This window comes from Equus asinus, chromosome 29 (genome assembly GCF_041296235.1).
Source record: "Equus asinus isolate D_3611 breed Donkey chromosome 29, EquAss-T2T_v2, whole genome shotgun sequence".
In the NCBI taxonomy this organism is placed as follows: domain Eukaryota; kingdom Metazoa; phylum Chordata; class Mammalia; order Perissodactyla; family Equidae; genus Equus; species Equus asinus.
Genome location: NC_091818.1, coordinates 28,737,346 through 28,756,374, shown reverse-complemented (window position 1 = coordinate 28,756,374; position 19,029 = coordinate 28,737,346). Strand labels below are relative to the sequence as shown.

General features: G+C 36.9%; 1 protein-coding gene across 1 annotated transcript in view; it reads left to right on the top strand.

The window, feature by feature from the left end:
• The window catches only part of MALRD1 (MAM and LDL receptor class A domain containing 1), a 650,667-nt gene that overhangs the window by 446,724 nt on the left and 184,914 nt on the right, over positions 1–19,029 (top strand). Inside the window, exon 32 of the mRNA XM_070500958.1 lies at positions 6,970–7,131. Within this exon, the coding sequence (XP_070357059.1) occupies positions 6,970–7,131 (162 nt within the window). The remainder of the gene's footprint in view (positions 1–6,969; positions 7,132–19,029) is intronic.

Here is a 19,029-nt window from a genome sequence, read left to right as displayed (position 1 = left end):
CTTCTGGGAAAGTGATCAAGAGCAAGCTAAGGACTGCCACTGCCTCTACCTGCTGTTGCTCTGGGGTGCATTCCCACTTTCTGGGTGCAGCAGTACTTTGGGTGCTTGCTTGGGCTGGGAATGCATTCACCCCAGCATGTAGATCTGCCCCTGCCTCTTCTTGTGGTCCCAACAGCTACTGTGCTTGTTGAGTGGGGCTTCCTCATGGAGACTGAGCCAGGGCCCCTCCTTGGGGCTACTGGGACATGGTGGGCTCTCCCACCCTCAGGAAAGTGATCACAAGTGGGCCACAGGCTGCCACCACCTCTTCCTACAATCACCCCAGGATGCACTCCCACTTTCGAGGCTCAGCGGTACTATGGTCACTTGCATGGGCTGGGAGTGCACTCACCCCAGTGTGTAGCTCTACCAGTGCCCCTTCTTGCAGTCCCACCAGCCGCTGTGCTCGGTGGGTAGCACTACCTCACAGGGACAGAGCCAGGCCACTCCTCGTGGCCACAGGGGGACAGTGGGCTCCTCCATGCTGGGAAAGCAATCATGAGTGGACTAAGGGCTGCCACCACCTCTTCCTACAGTCACCCCAGGGTGTGTTCCCACTTTCAGGGCACAGCAGTACTATAGGCACTCATGCCAGGCTGTAAAGCATTGGTGCATGTGTACAGGGCTGCCAGGGAGGGGCGGGGAGTCCTCACCTATCTTTACGACTTCCTGGAGGGCCAGTAAATCCACCTTCAGATGGATAGCTGTGTGGGTCTCTCAGGCATCCTTTTGTGCTGTGTGGGTTTACTCTGATGGTCAATGAATGTCCACTTAGTTGTAGTTCAAAGGGAGAGAGACAAAGGGAACGACTCACTCTGCCATGTTGCTGACCTCATACCTCTAGCTTTTTGTAAGTGCACCAAAAAATTTATTCTTTGATACTGATTGTAATGAACTGATTTCAATGGAGTTCTAAAACAGGGCTCTGAAACATTTGTGAAATCAACATTTTCCCCTCAAGACATAACTAGTACAGCATTTAATAATCTCTGGTAAAACATCAAAAGTTTGACCAAATTTTTGAAGGTTCCAAGGGAAAAATACTTTGAATTGATTATATTGACATACATCATCCAGTGGGAGGAAAGAACAACTGTCATATGCACATAGACAAGTTATTACCAGTAATAAATTATCTTCCTCTCATTTGAAGATGTAGCTATATTGAAAATATTTATATCAAAATTGTACTCTTCCATTTATTCCTATTCCTGGTATGGGCTAGCAACAACTTCCTAAACATTGGATATATAAAAATGAACAAGACATTGTCTTAGGCTTTAAAATTTTACTTTCTACTGTGGAAAAAAACTAAGGAGAAAAATGTATTAAAATATAATATTCTTTGGTTTTTTAAATAGTCGTTAGTAAATGAAAAGATTCCTGGTTAATTTTAAAATATACAAAGAGCTATCATAAGAAGCATAACATGTGTCTCTGTGTACATCTGCATATTCATTTTAAAAATAGGCTTAGGAAACATTAAAAGATATATAGACATTTTGGTTTTTCAAATGTGAACGCTGCCTGTGTTCTTTTTGCTTCACTCATTTTTCTTCTCCGACCACCTTATATGATTTTTATTTTTCCCACAGCTATTTGAGGTATTGGTGTAAAAATACACAAAAACAGTTTTGATTTTCACAAACTGAATTCAGTTACATACTCGTGTCTGTCAGTGTTACCCACAACTTTGATGGACAACTGCAAGAAGTATTTGAATTTATTAAAATACAAGCATTATGTCGACAAGTGAAATAGTCACTTTTTTTGAAACTTCTTGATAGACTTTGTTCATATCCGAAAGGAACACTGCACAGCACACATAGATACACAGGTGATGTTGATTCTGCGAATTGACTTCATCAATATTATTGATGGTTGTTCGGATACACTGCAGGCACCAGGGCTGGATTCCTGCAGTCAGATAATCTATTGTGGGTACGGAATAAATTGCAACCTTTTCAAAATGACCTTTGGAGAAATATAAGTAAAGAATTGACCTTTGGGTTTATCAAAATGAAGTCTTCATTTTAACTTTGACCCTCACTTGTTTGGCAATTATTTAACTTCTCAGAGACTCACTTTCCTCGTCTATATAGTAGATATAATAACACCCATCCTATAGAGTGCTTTGAGAATTAAATGAAACGATGTAAAGGTTATATTTGTTCAGTCTTCTGGGATTAATAATGTTAGTTTCTTCCATTTCGTATTTTTATATTTTGTTGAAATTTTTAGTCATGGTGAATGTCTTTTTTACACGTCCTTTATATTATCAGAAAATAAATGCAGCTATTCCTTATGACTAAATTTTTGCTGTAGGTGATGAACAAAGATAAAATTTTCTTTTGCATCTCTGCTTCCTGTTGCAAAAATGCAAGGTTTATAATAAATGAGATCAATTCCTTTTGGAAACAGTTAAATTAGAAAATCTGCTCTCTTCTTTCACGGAAGGAAATTATTACCTAGAACATATATTGTGTGCTTTGTATTCTAGGCGAGGGATGTATAGCACTTGGGTGGGTACTTTCTCTCCCTCCCCTTACAACCAGTGACAAACATCATTCAGTATGTCATTCTTTTCCACTTACCCAGATCCTTCAAAATCCTTTTCAATGCAGCACTCCAAGAAGTCATTTCACAATGAGGAGAAACTATTTACTACTCCTGTGTTATGCATTATGGAATGGCAAAATAAGGTGGATATGTGGATATGAGGAATTATAAATAATTAATTGTGGAACCATCTCTTAAAAACTACATTAGTTGATCAATATTTACACTGACCCTGCAACTACATGACTGAATGTTATACCACTGGGAAAATGTCAGTTGTTTAAAAGAGTGTTAGTGATACTTGAAATCCATTCAAGGGATCATGATAAAGATCACAATTTGGAAAATATTATTTCTAAAGCAATAACCGTCTTGAAAATACTGATACATATTCATCTTCAAGAAATATTACAAAGTCTTCATATCATCCATCAATCAATAATTATGTGTGGAACCACTTATGGTATATATAATGCAGTTCAGTTATAATACCTGATGATGTTAAAATGTTTATAGTAATTCAATGGTAAATAACAATTAAGATGACAATGCAAAATAAAGACGTAATGGATTTCTAAAGATGAATGGATTTCATATTTCTAAATAGTGGTAACAACTATAATTGCTGTTAAGTGCCATAAAATACACAGACACATAGACTCTGAGAACTGAGGTGGTCTGGAAAGGGAGAGATAGGACGTGAATTGGACATTCAAACAAGAGTATGATTTGCTAGATAGAATGGAGAAGATTATATTAAGATACTTGTAGCAGAAATTCCAACCTCGACCAGTTTAGACAGCATAATAGTCATTGTTAGTTGCCTATCCATTTTTTTTTTTTTTTTGCTCCTTAAAAACAGATCTCCAGTTTTATTTAGGGAAACATTGTGACCAACTACAAATACTCCCTTCTCCAAAATTCCTTGTAGCCACCAAAGACCAATGAGGTATATGTGGAAATTTTGAGAAAGTATCTCTTTCAGAAAAAATACGCACCAGGATAAAAAAAAAAAAGCTATTTTTTCCTTTCCTCTTCCCATTTCTTTCAATGCCTTGAATATTTGTGATACTGGGAAGTACAGAGGTCATCTTGCAACAGTGAATGAGCATGAGGATGACAAGATAACAGAAGGGAAAGATGGACAGTATGTGCTTCACAACCACACATTGTAGTTGAACCACAAGGCCAGCCTTAAACTGACAACTTCCTGACATTGTTAATTGAGATAAATTAATTCCTGTCTGTTTAAGCTACTATTATTTGGGTTTTCAGTTACTTGAAACCAAAGACATCTCTAACAGATACAGACAATAAGGAAAACATATTATCTCAAATAGCAAGAAGTCCAAAAGCAAGGGAGCTCTAGTCTTGGTTAATTTATTAACTTTTGTCATAAAAAGTATAGAACTGTATAGACCCCTTCCTTCTTTATGCTCTGCCGTCTTCAGATAACTGACTTTCTTATAAAATCAGCTCCTCATATAATTTCTTCAGTCCCATACATCGTATCTTTGCAATGATATCCTGGAGAAAGTACAAATAGATTTTCTTCTTTTCGGTTTGTTTTTAAGAACAAGGAAAACTTTTTTTGGGTGCCTTTTTCCCAGTAAGTCTTATTGTCTAGAATTGCATCCCAAGACCTATGTCTAAACTAATCAAGACAAGAACAGAGAGAACATTGCTTCACAATTGCTTAGATAAACCACGAGCCACCCCTGGAGCTGAGGAGGAGGCTCTTTCACCCTTGAAATATGCGTCTGAGTGAAAGAAGGTAAATACTCAGATAAAATTGCAGTTCTGTCCTAAACAAGAGAGGGAAGGAATGACTGACAAATGAGCATCCACCCACTAGAGAAACATTCGAAAAGAGAGAGAAGTACTCCTAAATATAAAAGTTGAAAAAAGTCAGTTTTTATTCAACAGATAATTCTCCAAAAAATTTTGGTTGGAGTAGAGACAATCTTGAAGGTGAGACCAATTTTAGCCTAAAAAACACTTTGCATCAAAGGAAATTGTATTGTATACAAGTCCAGAGATTTTGGAGAGTATTTTCAAACAATGTGCACACCTGAATATTTTGAGCAAGAGAAATAATTCAAGGGCAGTCTTAAAGATGATTAATGTGATTTGGGTTTGTAAGATTGATAGGATGAAGGCTACACTGAAAAAGAGACTTAAAATAAACCAGAGTCTTGAACCAATGGATCTGGAACAGGGGCTATGGAAGTGCAAAGAAGGGAGTGAATTAAACAAGTTTTCAAAGGGAGAATCTACAGATATTGGTGATAGATTGGATATGGAAATGAAGAATGTAGGATCAAAGGTAACACCAAAGCTTGAATTTTTAAAAAGAAAGAGAAGATTCATGCTATGAAATCAATCAATAATCTCGAGAGAAGAGCACATTTGGAGAGGTGAATGATGAGTTTGTTCTAGGAATGCTGTTTTGAGATGACGGTTGCATATTCCAAGTGGAATGTTTAGCAAACATTTGAAGATAAACCTTGCATTTCATCGTGGCTGTAGATTTGTGGGTCTTCTGCTTAAAAGTGTGAAAGGTCATGGAAAGGATGAGTGAAATTATATACAGTGAGAAATTTAAGCAAATAAATATATGTTTATGTTTTAAATCAAGAGGGGCATCCTGGCTATTTCTGCAGGTTATAAGAAAGGAGTTAGGAGAAAATGTGAGATTGAAGAATGTGGAAAAGTTGTGTAACTTTGAAATAAATGAAGGCATGGAATCTAAGAACAGTGTTTGATAAGGAGTCAAGATCATAAATGAGATTAGCCCTAGAAAAGAGAAAAGGAACAGTGGACATAATTTGAGGTAGAGAGAATGAAATATAAGAGAATTTATCCTGATTGTATAGATATCTTTACTGTCAAAGATAAAGTCATATGTTAAATAAGATGGAACAAGAGGGACAAGGGTGATCACAGAGAATGGAAAAGGATGTAGAATAATTATTGTAGGGCCTGTGTGTCAGGGAGCCAGTTACATGGAAATAGAATAGTGCAGAACCTGGATGTGACGTCATTCTAAAGAACACATAATGGCTGTCTTGAACGTATTCTGGAAGGTTCTGCATGTTTGCAGTTGTTTTAACTGAACACCTGGGGAACTGAATTTTTCACTTTTATCCATATTGCACAGCATAATATAAACCTATCTATAATACTGTCATGATAAGCATAAAAAAGGATGTACAGAGCCCATAAATAAGCATATAAAAATCAATGCATTATAGGTCATGTAGAATGAATAAAAGAAATGTACATAATTAAAAATGATTACAGTTTTTAGGGATAAGATGCAATCATACATGAGAAATTAAATGTTGATCTTTTATGGAAATACTCTTAGGGAGCCAGAAAATTTTCTATAAAAATATTAAAGCTTTGTTTGCTCTATGTTTGGCATCCATTTTAACAGCAAGTTTTTCTTCTGATGAAGTTTCTATATGCTAATATTAGTTTTACGTTAAGAAAAAGTTATGAGCCGGAAACCAACTGGAGAAGAAATGTTAAAAACAACACAAACTTTATCTTTCTAGAAAGAAATGACAATCTTGGTTGATTCATACTGATTAAATCACCCAATAATTCATTCTGTCTGCACAACACAGTCAATTTTTACAGTGAATGCTCAAAAATAATAACTGCTGTGCAAAAAAAAAATTAAAGAAAAATGCAAACAGATATCAGGGTGTAATGATGGCAGTTTTCACTGATGACTCGGTAGTAGACATTCAGCTATTATCTAGTAATGTTTCTCATTGTAAATAACTTAATTTCTAATGAGTTGTCAATCAATACTTTTAGAAGACTTCTTTCATTATTTAGCAACTAGCTCTGAAATGTTGCACATGGGTGATTAGTGTGTATGCCGAGAGGGTTTGTGTCCTGTATGGTTTGCTTCTTCTAAAGGCATCTTTTCTTTAATGACTTTGCCTCCCTAATGGTCTATGCTGTTCAAACACCAGCCTGAACAAAGGGACTGAGTTAAACATCCAGACAACTGAAGCTCTTGACTTATTTGACGTGAATTATCTGTATTCATAATGTTATATTCATTGTTCATGTGTAGACATAGTTTTATCTATCACCTATAAATATTATTAGTCAATCCATATAACTCCTTAATGTATAAATGACAATATTTATGCACTTCTTCTAGACATTATGATAAAAAAAGCTACAACGTACAAGTGATATTACCAATGAGTGCAAATGTCCTGGTTCTTTAAATTTATTAATAAATAATTAGAATATGCAAATACTAATTTTAAATAACCACACGTGAAGTGTAATATCAAGTGCAATATACATTTCCAGAACTTTCTATTAATATTTTTGTTTCCTTAGGCCAGTATACAAGCACAACAGGAAGCTGCAATTTTGAAACAACTACAGGAAACTGGACCACAGCCTGTAATCTTACTCAAGACTCGCAAGATGACTTAGACTGGGCCATTGGCAGCAGAATTCCTACTGAAGCATTGAGTGCAGACTCTGATCACACACCAGGTAAATCTAATAAAGATACCCAGACCAGGTAATCCACTGTGCTGGAAATATGCTTTAACTTTTTGAGTGAATATCAGAGTGCATGCTTATGTCTGTGTGTGGGGACTGCACAATAGGCTTAAAAAAAGAGAGTTAGTCCCTTCTGTTTTAACCCCTGAATTATTGCATAGACCCAGAACTGACATTGTTATCTGGAAATCCATGACTCATATTTTAAGTGACTCACAGATTGTATTTCCTCTACTCTAAAGATGTCTTTAAAGTCCCCAATCAGGGCAGGATCAAGTAGGGGGCATTCAGATTAATGTGTGCAATAGGCAAAGGTATACTATTAGCAATGATAAGAGTTCTCATGATGCCACAATGGCCAGTAGCTGGCCACCAATTTCATTCCAGTCCCTCTGAAGTGCAGGGGCAAGGACGGAAGGGAGAGTCGTGATGGAAATCAACATCAACAAAGTCTTGACAAGTTTTGCTTCCTACCCGGTGATTTAAGATTAATATAATCTTTCATGATTTTGCAGTTAATAGAGTGAGAGTATAGGTAAGCTTGTAATCTTACTTGCTTTTGCCCTGAAGTCTTGCCTACTCAGCACTTTTCTTTTCTTAGGAATCTAAGTTTTCCTAGGGATAAAAAAATAACTTGTTTTAGAGATAACTTTTCTTAGGGATAAACTTTTCCTAGGGATAAAAAACAATCTAAGATATTCATGATGGTTAATTTTATGTGTCCAGTTGGAAGGTGTTTTTGGATGAGGTTAACATTTAAATTGGTGAACTTTGAGCAGACTGCCCCCCATAATGTGAGTGGGCCTCATCCAATCGGTTGATGGCTTCAATAGAACAGAACAGACTGACCTCCAAAGCAGGAGGTAATTCCCCAACAGATTGTCTTCAGACTTCATCTGCACCATTGGCTCTCCTAGCTTTCCAGCCTGCTAGCCTACGCAGCAGAATTTGGGCTTGCCAGCCTCCATAATCACATGAGTCAATTCCTTATAATAAATATCTTTCCGTATTTATCCACATCCTATTAGTTCTGTTTCTCTGGAGAACCCTAACTACTACAATATTACTCAAAACAATGGAAGCATAGGCACAATGAAAAAAGGACAAGATTATATGGAATTAAAATGACTTTTCATAGGAAAAGTATACAAGATTGGCTCAGTCATTTGATGACTAGTGAAAAGAAAACAATACTTTTATTATTTGTATATTCCAGGCAGATTGAAAATGTCGTGATGTTCAATGACAGAGTGGATGTGGTTCTTATTTTAAAGTTTTTCCCTCATTCATCTTCAAATTGAAGCAGTTCTATTCTTTTTGAGCAGTCAAGTTGTATTTTCTCTTTTGTTCCCCAGGTTATTTTTTTCCTTAAAAAACATGAAGTTAGTATACACTAGATTATGGGTTAATAGAACAGGGTAGAAAATCAAGACCCTGAGGTCAGTAATTGGGAGGATCTAATATATAAAAAGGAAAAAGACAGGAATAGATTTTCAAAAGCCACCTGTACCTGGCTGAGAGATGGAGTTAGGAGGCAGGAAAGGATACTCATCCATGGTTATAGGAAATATTCCATTTTGGAAAGCATTCTGGCCATAAGAAATAAAAAGGCCAACACATAAGCAAGTATGTATAAGGATATTTACTTCAGCATTTTATGTAGTTGAAAGAAATGGAAAATAAAATGAATGCCCATCATTCATACAATCACTTATTTGTTCTTTCGTTTATTTGTTTACTGAATGCCAGGCACTGTTCTTGTCCTGGGAACACATCAGTGAATGAAACAGACAAAAGTTGTTGCCACAGTGGAGTTCACATTCTACAAGGAGGTGAAAGATCATGAGTAAACACAATCAGTAAATAGGTTATATGGCCTATTAGAAGTTGAGGGGAAATAAAGAGTAGAGTAGGTAGGATTGGGAAAGCCAATGGATGGGTGTGTACGTTGGAGTTGGGGCAGGATTGCAATTTAAATAGGTTGATCAAAATAGGCTTTGTTGAGAAAATGCCATTCGAAAAAGACTTGAAGGAGGTAAGGGAGTGAGTCATGTGGCTACCTAAGGAAAGAGTGTTCCAGCCAGAGGGACGGCCAGTGTCAAATGCTGTGGATTAATTGCTGTGGAGTTGTCCTGTGCACTGTAGGAGGTTTGGCAGAATCCTGCTAGATGCCAGTAGCACTCCTCTCCCTAGTTTTGACAGCTTAAAATGTCTTTAGAAATTGCCAACTATCCCCTGAGTGATAGTTAAGAACCTAGAAGAACAGCCTTGAGTCCGCTGTAACTTGCTAAATCCACAGTAATGCAATATTATGCAGCCACGAAAAAGAGAGTTTAGTGCTATACAGTTGATTTGTAGGGATTTCCAAAAGATATTGTTCAAGGAGTTAAGCAATATGCAAAATGAGTATATAGTATGATCCAACTTTTCTAAAACAAAGAACGACTAATGCCCCCTTATTTGTGCATATGAATAAATCTGTACGCAGATATGTATATGAAGAACTATATGAGAATGAGGAAAGGATGTAAATGATACATACTCGTTTATTAATATGCATTATTTGGATGGGTGATAAGGTCAGAGCAGAGGAGAGGGAGAATAAATCCAAAAAGAAAAAGAAAAAGAAAATAAGTAACTAAAAACAGGAATTGCACCTCAAAAGAAAATCTAACATACGTGATGGTAGCACATTTATGTGTTTGTGGAAGATATGGTGGATATTTTCAAGTTTTACCACTTAAAAAGTATAAACTAATCCTTTTCACTCTTTTAATATTTATTTTTTTTTCAATATTTCTTTTCATCAGTTTTACATTACTAAGGATTACCGCTTTTTCTAAAATATTTAAAATACAGATAAACAAAAAGAAAAACTTCTCTAGTAGTCTGAGTAGTACAAGCAATATAACCATCTATAAGCTCTGTATTTGTGTATTCTGCCATTCTTTTTTAACAGAAATATTTTCAAATAAAAATGGGTTTCTACTTGATTTAGTAATTTAGAAAATATAATGTGAACAAGTTTATATGTTACAAAATATTTTTGGCAACACAATTTTAATTGGAGCATAGTATTCTATTTTTTGGATATATCATAATTTGCAAAATCATCTAATGGCAAACTCTTGAATTATTTCATAATGCTTTCACTGTAATAAACATCACAACAATGAATACACATTTAGATGAAACTTTTTTTAACCTTTATGATAATTCCTGAGGATAAATATATGTTTTTCTTCCTTGGGAAATTATGAGAAATAAGCCAATTTTTGCTTTTGCTACTAAGATCCAGGAAGTAACATCTAGATACAAATGCCTGTGAGCTCTTTAGATAACACCTGCAGCCATCTTTCCTTATCTTAAGACGGCATTTGAAACCCACAGAGCAGGTCTGCTAGTACAGTCTTACTGATGGTACAAAAAGTGCTGTAGGCTCAGTTTAGGAAAAGATAAAAGTATTTCTCAAGGGACATGAGAAAGGTCCAGGCATTGTTCAAAAAGACAAACAGGAGTGATCAATTGACATCTTTTAATGGAACAATTAAAGACTACTAATGACAGTATTTATTTTCTTTTTTGAACTTTTATAGCTTGTGTAAGTTCATTAAAGACCACATGAACAGTTTCCAATCTGGTTATTTATGCAATATTGTATACAAGTGATGTTGTCCAAAGATAATGAAAAGTAATCATTCTGACAGGATACTTTATTCTCTTCCCTGTGAATCACTGTTTGAGACAGTATATTTTTACAGAGTGCTGTCTTCAAAGCAGCCTGATTATATCATCCTTGATACACTGAAATGGCTCACTGAACTCGTTTAGCATCTCGGAGACAATGGGCTGCTAAGTAAATTGTAAGGACATTAATGAATTTTGACCCTCTGGGAGAAACAAAATTCTTTATGAGAAGGCCAACAGATTCAAACAGCCTTCGGTCTGTTTCTAAGCATCACAACATCGCTGTTAATTAAAGTTGTATTTATGGTTCTTTTCACTTCTTGTTACCGAGATGAAGAATCAGATACATAAAGAAGACATTTTCAATGCCCATCACAGGCCTATTTATGAGTCCTTTTGGAGTCATTGGCGAAGTTTTAGAGAGAAACTACAAACATTAATCCACTTTCTAGTCTGCACATGAATGGTGTTTAGACTTAGTGTATATGGGATTTAATGGCAAAGTGATGTTTGCATGACATGAATTAACGAAGGTATAATGCAGAAGGCCGCTCCTCTTTTCGTAACTTTATCTGCTTTTTAATGGTATCATTGACCATCTCCACAATTACACTACAAACTCCAGTAGGGCAGGAGTCACATCTTTTGCTATTTTTATATTCCCTCTAGCATTTAAAATTGCTAGTTCTTGATAAATACTTGTGGAGTCTTGTGCTCTTGGATATGTCTCCTTCTGTGTTCTAACAGCAAAGTCTTTTGGATTAATTAGCGCAACAAGCATTTCCTGAGTGCCTTAAATTCCACACGCAATGTGTTTGGAACTGAGAGTGTGAATTAACTAGATGTTTGTAAAGTAACTGGAATGGAATATGCTGCCTGATATAACCCACATGCTTATGATTGTGCAATTCTGTATTTACAACCCAAGGTCAAATAATACCTCCAGATGATCTGAAGGATTCTAATGCACTAGTGTGTGTAATAGCAGTTTAAAGCATTAAGTGTTCAACAAATGTAACATGCTTGATACTTGGTTGACAGAGCCTTACAGGCTAGGCAGATGATAACTGTACTTCCCGTTGGGCAGACAGGACACGTATTATTATTCCTACGTTAGAGATGAGGAACAAAGGAAGCTAAATGACTTCTCTAAGCCTATATAGTAAGTAAAAAAGCCTGAACTGAACCCCTGGTGTATACACCCCAATCCAAGCCTTTTTCCAGGGCATCACTATAGCATGCTCCATCTTCATGTACAACTCTGCCTGAATCTCCTTAAGTGCATATTTAGGACCATTTCACCTCTATTTCATTCTAGGTTATATCACCCTCTCACCCTGGTCTCTGATAGAGGGAGACCCTCATATATTCATTTGCCTGGAAGTGTTGGGGTTTGGGCAGAAATATGGAGTTAGATATATAAAAGGCAGCCCTCCCTCACGTGTTTACCAGACCACTCACTCTGATCTCATTCACACAGTCATGAACACACACACACACACATGCAGAAAGAGATAATAACTGTACTGTAACACATTTTAAACATTCCAATCATTGGACCAGAAACTTGTGAGATAGTCCAGAAGGAGAAAAAAAAGCAGGTGAGGTCAGAATGAATGGTGTAAAAGCAGCAGAAATCTCAGCCCAGGGAAAGTTGATTCACGGTAGATTTTCCCTTGGAAGCTACACAGACATTCTAAGATCAAAGTCAGAAATACCATATGGACTGAATTGAGTCCCCCAAAATTCAGATGTTGATGCCCTTAGCCCCCAGTGTGACTGCATTTGGAATTAGGGCCTTTAAAGAGGTAATTAAGGTTAAATGAGGTCATAAGGGTGGGGCCCCAATCCAATAGGACGAGTGTCCTTATAAGAAGGGGACGAGACACCAGGCATGTGCACACACAAAGGAAAGGCCATGTGAGTCTTTTTTTTTTTTTTTTTTTTGCTCAAGAAAGGCTGAAAAATGGGGAGCAATTGACAAAGTTGTGGGGGTGCCTGCCTGATTGGCCTAAATGGGATTGATGGAAAACAGACAGCCTCCAAGGACAGGGGTGGGGGCCCTGCTTTATGCTGATTGGTGGCTGAGGGACTCCTAGACAGCAAGAGGAAAGCTGTCTGCAAACCAGGGAGAGATGCCTCAACAGAACCCAACCCTGCCAGCACCTCACTCTGGGACTTCCAGCTTCCAGAACTGTGAGAAATAACTTTCTGTGGATTAAGCCACTCAGCCTGTGGCATTTTGTTATGGCATCCCAAGCTGCCTAATACAAATGCCAAGAAAGGTTATGAAGAATTCTGCAGAGGAACTCACTGAGAAACAGCACTCAACACCTGGGGTCGTGGATAACTTGACCCCCCCCCCCCTCGTGTTTCCCTCCCATGACCGCTGCTCCCAAGCGCAACTGCTCACAGAAGTGGTTCTTTCCTCTCAGGATAAAATCAGACAACTGCTGTCTAAAGAAAATTGGACATCTGCCTGGGAAGGGATTATCATGAGATAATCACAGGCTGAAAAAGAGGCAAAGTCGTGCTTGGGATTACACAGGATTAACCCCAGAGGTTTGCAGGGAGATGTAAAGAAAGACAAATCCACCCAAGAATAAAGACTTAGAGCATTGCAGTTTGCCTGCCTGCCCACCCCTTGGCCTAACAACCAAGAAGAGTGGTTCTTAAACTTGGCTATATATCGGAATCATCTGAGGAGTTTAAAAAATTATTAAAATCAGGAAATCACCCTCAAAGATTCTGATTTAATTGGCCAATATTATGGCCTGGGCATCAAGCTTTTGAAGAACTCCCCGTAAGATTCTAACGCATAGCCAAGATTGAGAACAAATGCCCCATAAGGAAGCCTATATGCCTAACCCACCGACACGGTACCTGCTCTTCATGCTCTCAAAGGAGAGGATGGCCCGGAAAACAGTTCTACAGTAGAGCAGTGCAAATTCTTTCCTGTTGCCTATACTCAGCAACGAGGGCTTTCATTCAAAAGTTTCAATGGATAGCTAAGAATCACCAGGCAATTAAAGACAATCAGTATCACGAAAGAGAAAGATGAGGATGTGAAAAGAGAACAGTTATCCCTGGAGGAAATACATAACTTAGTGCAGTGGATGTTTGTCATATTTTCTCCTTGCTTTTTAGAAAATTGTTGCTGTGTCTGTTTACTGTCGAGCCTTATGAGCCCCATCTCACCCAACTTCTCTTTGCTTGGGAGGAAAGCTGCCAATCAGATGCACAGGTGGAAGACTTTGATTTGGATGCCAAGCCACAATCATCCCCCTCCATTTACCCCAGCATGCCATAGGAGCATAACCATTTTTATGTGCAACATGACATAAAAAGTTGGGAATGTATATATTGCTGTATATATACAGTCTTGCACTGCATAACCGTGGAGCGCATATACCACGATGGTCCCGTGGGATTAGTACCATATAGCCTAGGTATGTAGTAGGCTATACCATCTAGGTTTGTGTAAAGATGCTCTATGATGTTCACACAGCAACAGAATCACCTAACAACACATTTCTCAGAGCATAGCCCTGTTGTTAAGTGATGCATGACTGTGTATACCCATGTGTCTATTCCAGTAAATATACCTATATCTATATTAATATAACAATATAAAATATGCTTTTATGGACTAAATATTTAATTATAATAAAGAAGTACAGTTAATTTTTAACTAATACAGTAGTTATGAAAAAAGAAGTTCTGATCTTGTAGAAATATATACTGAAGTATTAAATGTGATATAATTTGATATCCAGGATTATGTTCAAAGAGCCTAGTGGTATTGAGAACGTGGGAGGGAAACAAGCAAGAGCATGAGGAAACAAGAGGAAACAAAACTGACCACAGGCTAAAATTGTTGAAGCTGGGTTTTGGGTAGAAGGGAGTTCATTATACTATTCTTTCTACTTTGGTATAAATTTGAAATTTTCAAAAATAAAGATGTTTAAAAAAATAGTTCCCAGAAAATATGAACATGATTTAAATCAAGTGAAAAACTCCTGACAATTTGACATCTAGCATGGAATAAAAACTGGATCTTTGAAAACACCAAGGGAGTTGTACACAAGGTAGAAGTGAAGATGTGAAAACGGTAATAGTCATAAAAAATAAACTCTTGAGTAGATTTTCAAATGATACTGAGACATATCAAAGAATATGATTTATAAATCCTTCTTTTATTTATCTGATCCTTAAATAATACATTGGAATTTATGGTGATACCAGTTCAGAATAGATTTCTGTTTAAAATGGTATGTTTTTTGGATACTTGAAGGAGAGTTCATTACTAATGTATTACCACTACTGATAATAATAATGACATTAAAGTCGGAAAAGAATGTCAAAGGGAAACAACTGTGATTTGTGTGATGCTTCAGCCACCACTTAAAAAATATGTCACTAGGAGCTTCCCCATGCCCGAGTGATTAAGTTTATGCACTCACTTTAGTGGCCCAGGGTTCACCAGTTCAGATCCTGGGCGTGGTCCTACGCACCCAGGATCCCACATAGTGGGATGCTACATGGTGGCATCCCACATAGAAAGACTAGAATAACCTACAACTAGCATATACAACTATTTACTGGGGCTTTGGTGAGAAAAAAAAAAGGAGGAAGATTGGCAACAGATGTTAGCTCGGGGCCAATCTTGCTCACCAAAAAAAGTCACTAAATGGAAGGGTTTTTGTGGCTGAGTGACATATAAATGAAGTGATGTACATTGGCATGGTGAAGAGATGTGTTTTCACACATTCATTCATTCAGCAAATATTTGTTGAGCCCATCTTACTTGGAATACATGTAAAACAAATCAGAGAAGGACCTCTGCCATCATGTGGCTGACAGTGTAGCAGAGGAGCCTAGAAAATCAATATCAAGCATTAGAAATAAAACTTGTATACTTTGTTGGAAGTTGATAAGTGCTATGGGAAAAAAAGGAAAAGTGGAGCAGTAGAAGGAGGATCAATCAGGAACCAGGAACCAGGAACTAGTGGGGCATGGCTTAGGAGTTGTGGAGTGGTGTAGGGGCTGTAAATTAAAGAAATTTTCGTGTGTGGCCACTAGTGTGAGGATGCCTGCATTACTGTGTCCAGTTTTTTTTTTCTGTTGAGGAAGATTAGCCCTGAGCTACATCTGCTGCCAATCCTCCTCTTTTTGCTGAGGAAGGCTGGCCCTGAGCCACCATCCGTGCCCATCTTCCTCTACTTTATATGTGGGACGCCTACCACAGCATGGCCTTGATGAGAGGTATGTAGGTCCACACCCAGGATCCAAACCAGCAAACCCGGGCTGCCAAAGCGGAACGTACAAACTTAACCACTGCGCCACTGGGCCAGTCCCCCATGTCCAGTTTTATAAAGGGTTGTGGATGGATGTTAAATAGTTGCCCTTCTTATCTGTTCATTGAAATCCAAACAAAAGGACATTTTTCCCAAGCAAAATAAGGAGAAATTTCAGAGAGATTTAGAGGAAGAGAACTAACATCTGTTAAATGTTTCCTAAGAGATAGGAATTGTAAAAGAAGATTTGCATATGTTATGTCATTTAATCCTTTTAAAACATTGTGATGTAGATGATACTGAATTCTTAAAAAGGTTAAAACACTTGACCAGCTCACAGGGGTGCCTGAGCAGAGGGACTGGAATATCGAACTGACTCGAAAGACCTTCTTCTGTAGCCTGCACTGTCCACTGTGACAGCCGCTTGCCACAGGGACTGAGCCCTTGAACTGTGGTGGGTCCAAATTGAGATGCGCTATAAGAGTGAAATACACATTGGAGTTCACAGATGTAGTACAAAAAAACCCAGAATGTTAAAAAAAAAATCTCAGTAATAATGTGTATATTGATTATATATTGAAATGGTAACATTATAGATACATCAGATTAAATAAAATATATTAGTAAAAATTAACATATTTCTTCTTAGTCTTTTAAATGTGGCTGCTAAAAATTCTAAGACTACAAATGTGGCTCACAGTATGTTTCTGTTGGAAAACCCTATCCTATATCACTGCACATAAAGGGAAGTCTTTCTTTTCTGTGAAGTGGATGAAACACTGGAATTGACTAAGGAAACACTGAACAGTATCCGTCTCTGGGTATCTTTGAGGGTGACAATCTCTTGCTTATGAATTCACACACTTACAGCTAGGAACTGCATAGGTGATCTATTTAACTTCCAATCCTCTTTAAGTGAAAGTGCTTTTAACAAGAAGAATATATAAAAAGCAAAATGGGGTGCTACATGGCCTAGTGGTTAAGTTCAGCATGCTCTGCTTCGGCGGCCCAGGTTTGGCTCCTGGGCGTGGACCTACACCACTTCTTCGCAGCCATACTGTGGTGGCAACCCACATACAAAATAGAGGAAGATTGGAACAGATGTTAGCTCAGGGCAAATCTTCCTTAGCGAAAAAAAAAAAAAAAAAGAAGCAAGCAAAGTGGTATAGTAATTTAACCTAATCTGATATATTATCTTTATAATATTACATTATGTATATTAGCAAAGTAAACCTGATGACTCAACATTAACACACAGTCTTCTTATGATATCAGCAATTTATATGTCCAAAAATACTGCTTTCTGAATTGTTGCTCAAATATGATAATACCTTGTTTCATAATTTTCAAAGAGAAGAACTAATGTCATTCTTATTTCTATATTTTCTTTATTTTTATATGTTTTTATTTTTCTAATACATAGTTAAAGTTCAAGGTTGATATTTTATTGTTTTTATGAAATTGCAGTCTCTGACCTGTTGGACAATATTTACAAATGTGTGATAACCTATCTATGATAGCAGGTCGTCTCCACAATTAATTATACAAAACCACGCTGGATCTATATGTATACATTTTGTATTAATTCTTATAGGATCTACATTTTCAGGTAACGGCCTTAAATATTTTTCATAAGTAACATATTGCTGCAATTCTTATTGGCAGAATGATGCTTTCCTTAATAAAATGTTTAGTTGTTTCACTAGCAAACAGTCATATTATGAAGTTTCTAGAATAGGAAGAACTTTGCCTTACTACATATTTGGGTTGGATTTTGTGGCAATCACTGCATCATGACTCTTGCACGCCAACACCACCACCACCATCCCCACCATAACCATCAGCAGAGCTGGCACTGCCCCCTGGACCATTGATTTGCTTTGGGTAATTTGCTTTAACGGTGAATTAGACAGCATTATCCCCATAATCTGAGCTAGTATGATGTAGGAGCTCATTTTGTAACCACGCGTGAATTTATCACGGATTACTTTAAAAGCTTTCTCTGTTCTACTTAATTTTTAGAGCTGTTCGTTTGTTTGATTTGCCCTTGATGTTTAGCAAAACTACAAAATATTTATGTGGTTATTCTAATTTTCTTTTATTATGAATATTTTTCTTCACTATGTGAAGTTATGTGTCATAGCATGTAACTACATTATGAATATTGGTTTTTTTTTTTCATTTTCTCCTATTTGTGCCTCCTTCTTTTTCTGTCCCCTTGATCTCTCTTCTATTATACCATGAAAACATGAGCATTAGATAAAAGGAGATTTTATCAAGGAGAATGAGATAGAATGTTAGTATAAAATGAGTAATAACAAATAGCATAACTAGTATTTTTATGACTATTATATCTTTTGATAAACTAATATCATCTTTTAAAAGTAATTTGGCTCTGATATTTCTAAATCCATTAATTCAGTGATTAAGTAAATACTTTAGTTTGGAATGAAAGACTGCTGAATGGTCTATTTTTATACAGTACAAATGAAGAGGGTTTTTTAGTTATTATTTGTTTCTTTTTTAAGGAATAACATGCTATTAAAAACAGCATGTTATCATTGTTCTATCTAACTAAACAGAACAGGTCTTATTGTCAGAAACTGATGTGTCTCTGCGTAGCTACTGTTCATTAAGTGCCAATCACTGTGAGCTTTGCTTTATGCGAACTTTCTTGTTTAATGCTCACAGCTATCTTGAGGATTTTAGAGAAGAGGAAGTTAATATATAGAGGGTAAATAACTTGACTCCAGCCACACAGAAGATACTTGCTGAATCTAAGCATTGGGACCATGTCTGTCTGAAGCCAAAGCCTATATTAGTAACCGTCATTCTCTATAACTTAATGTGACTTTTTCAAAACTTCCTGAAATGTATAAATTTGATAATCTTATAAATGATGAAT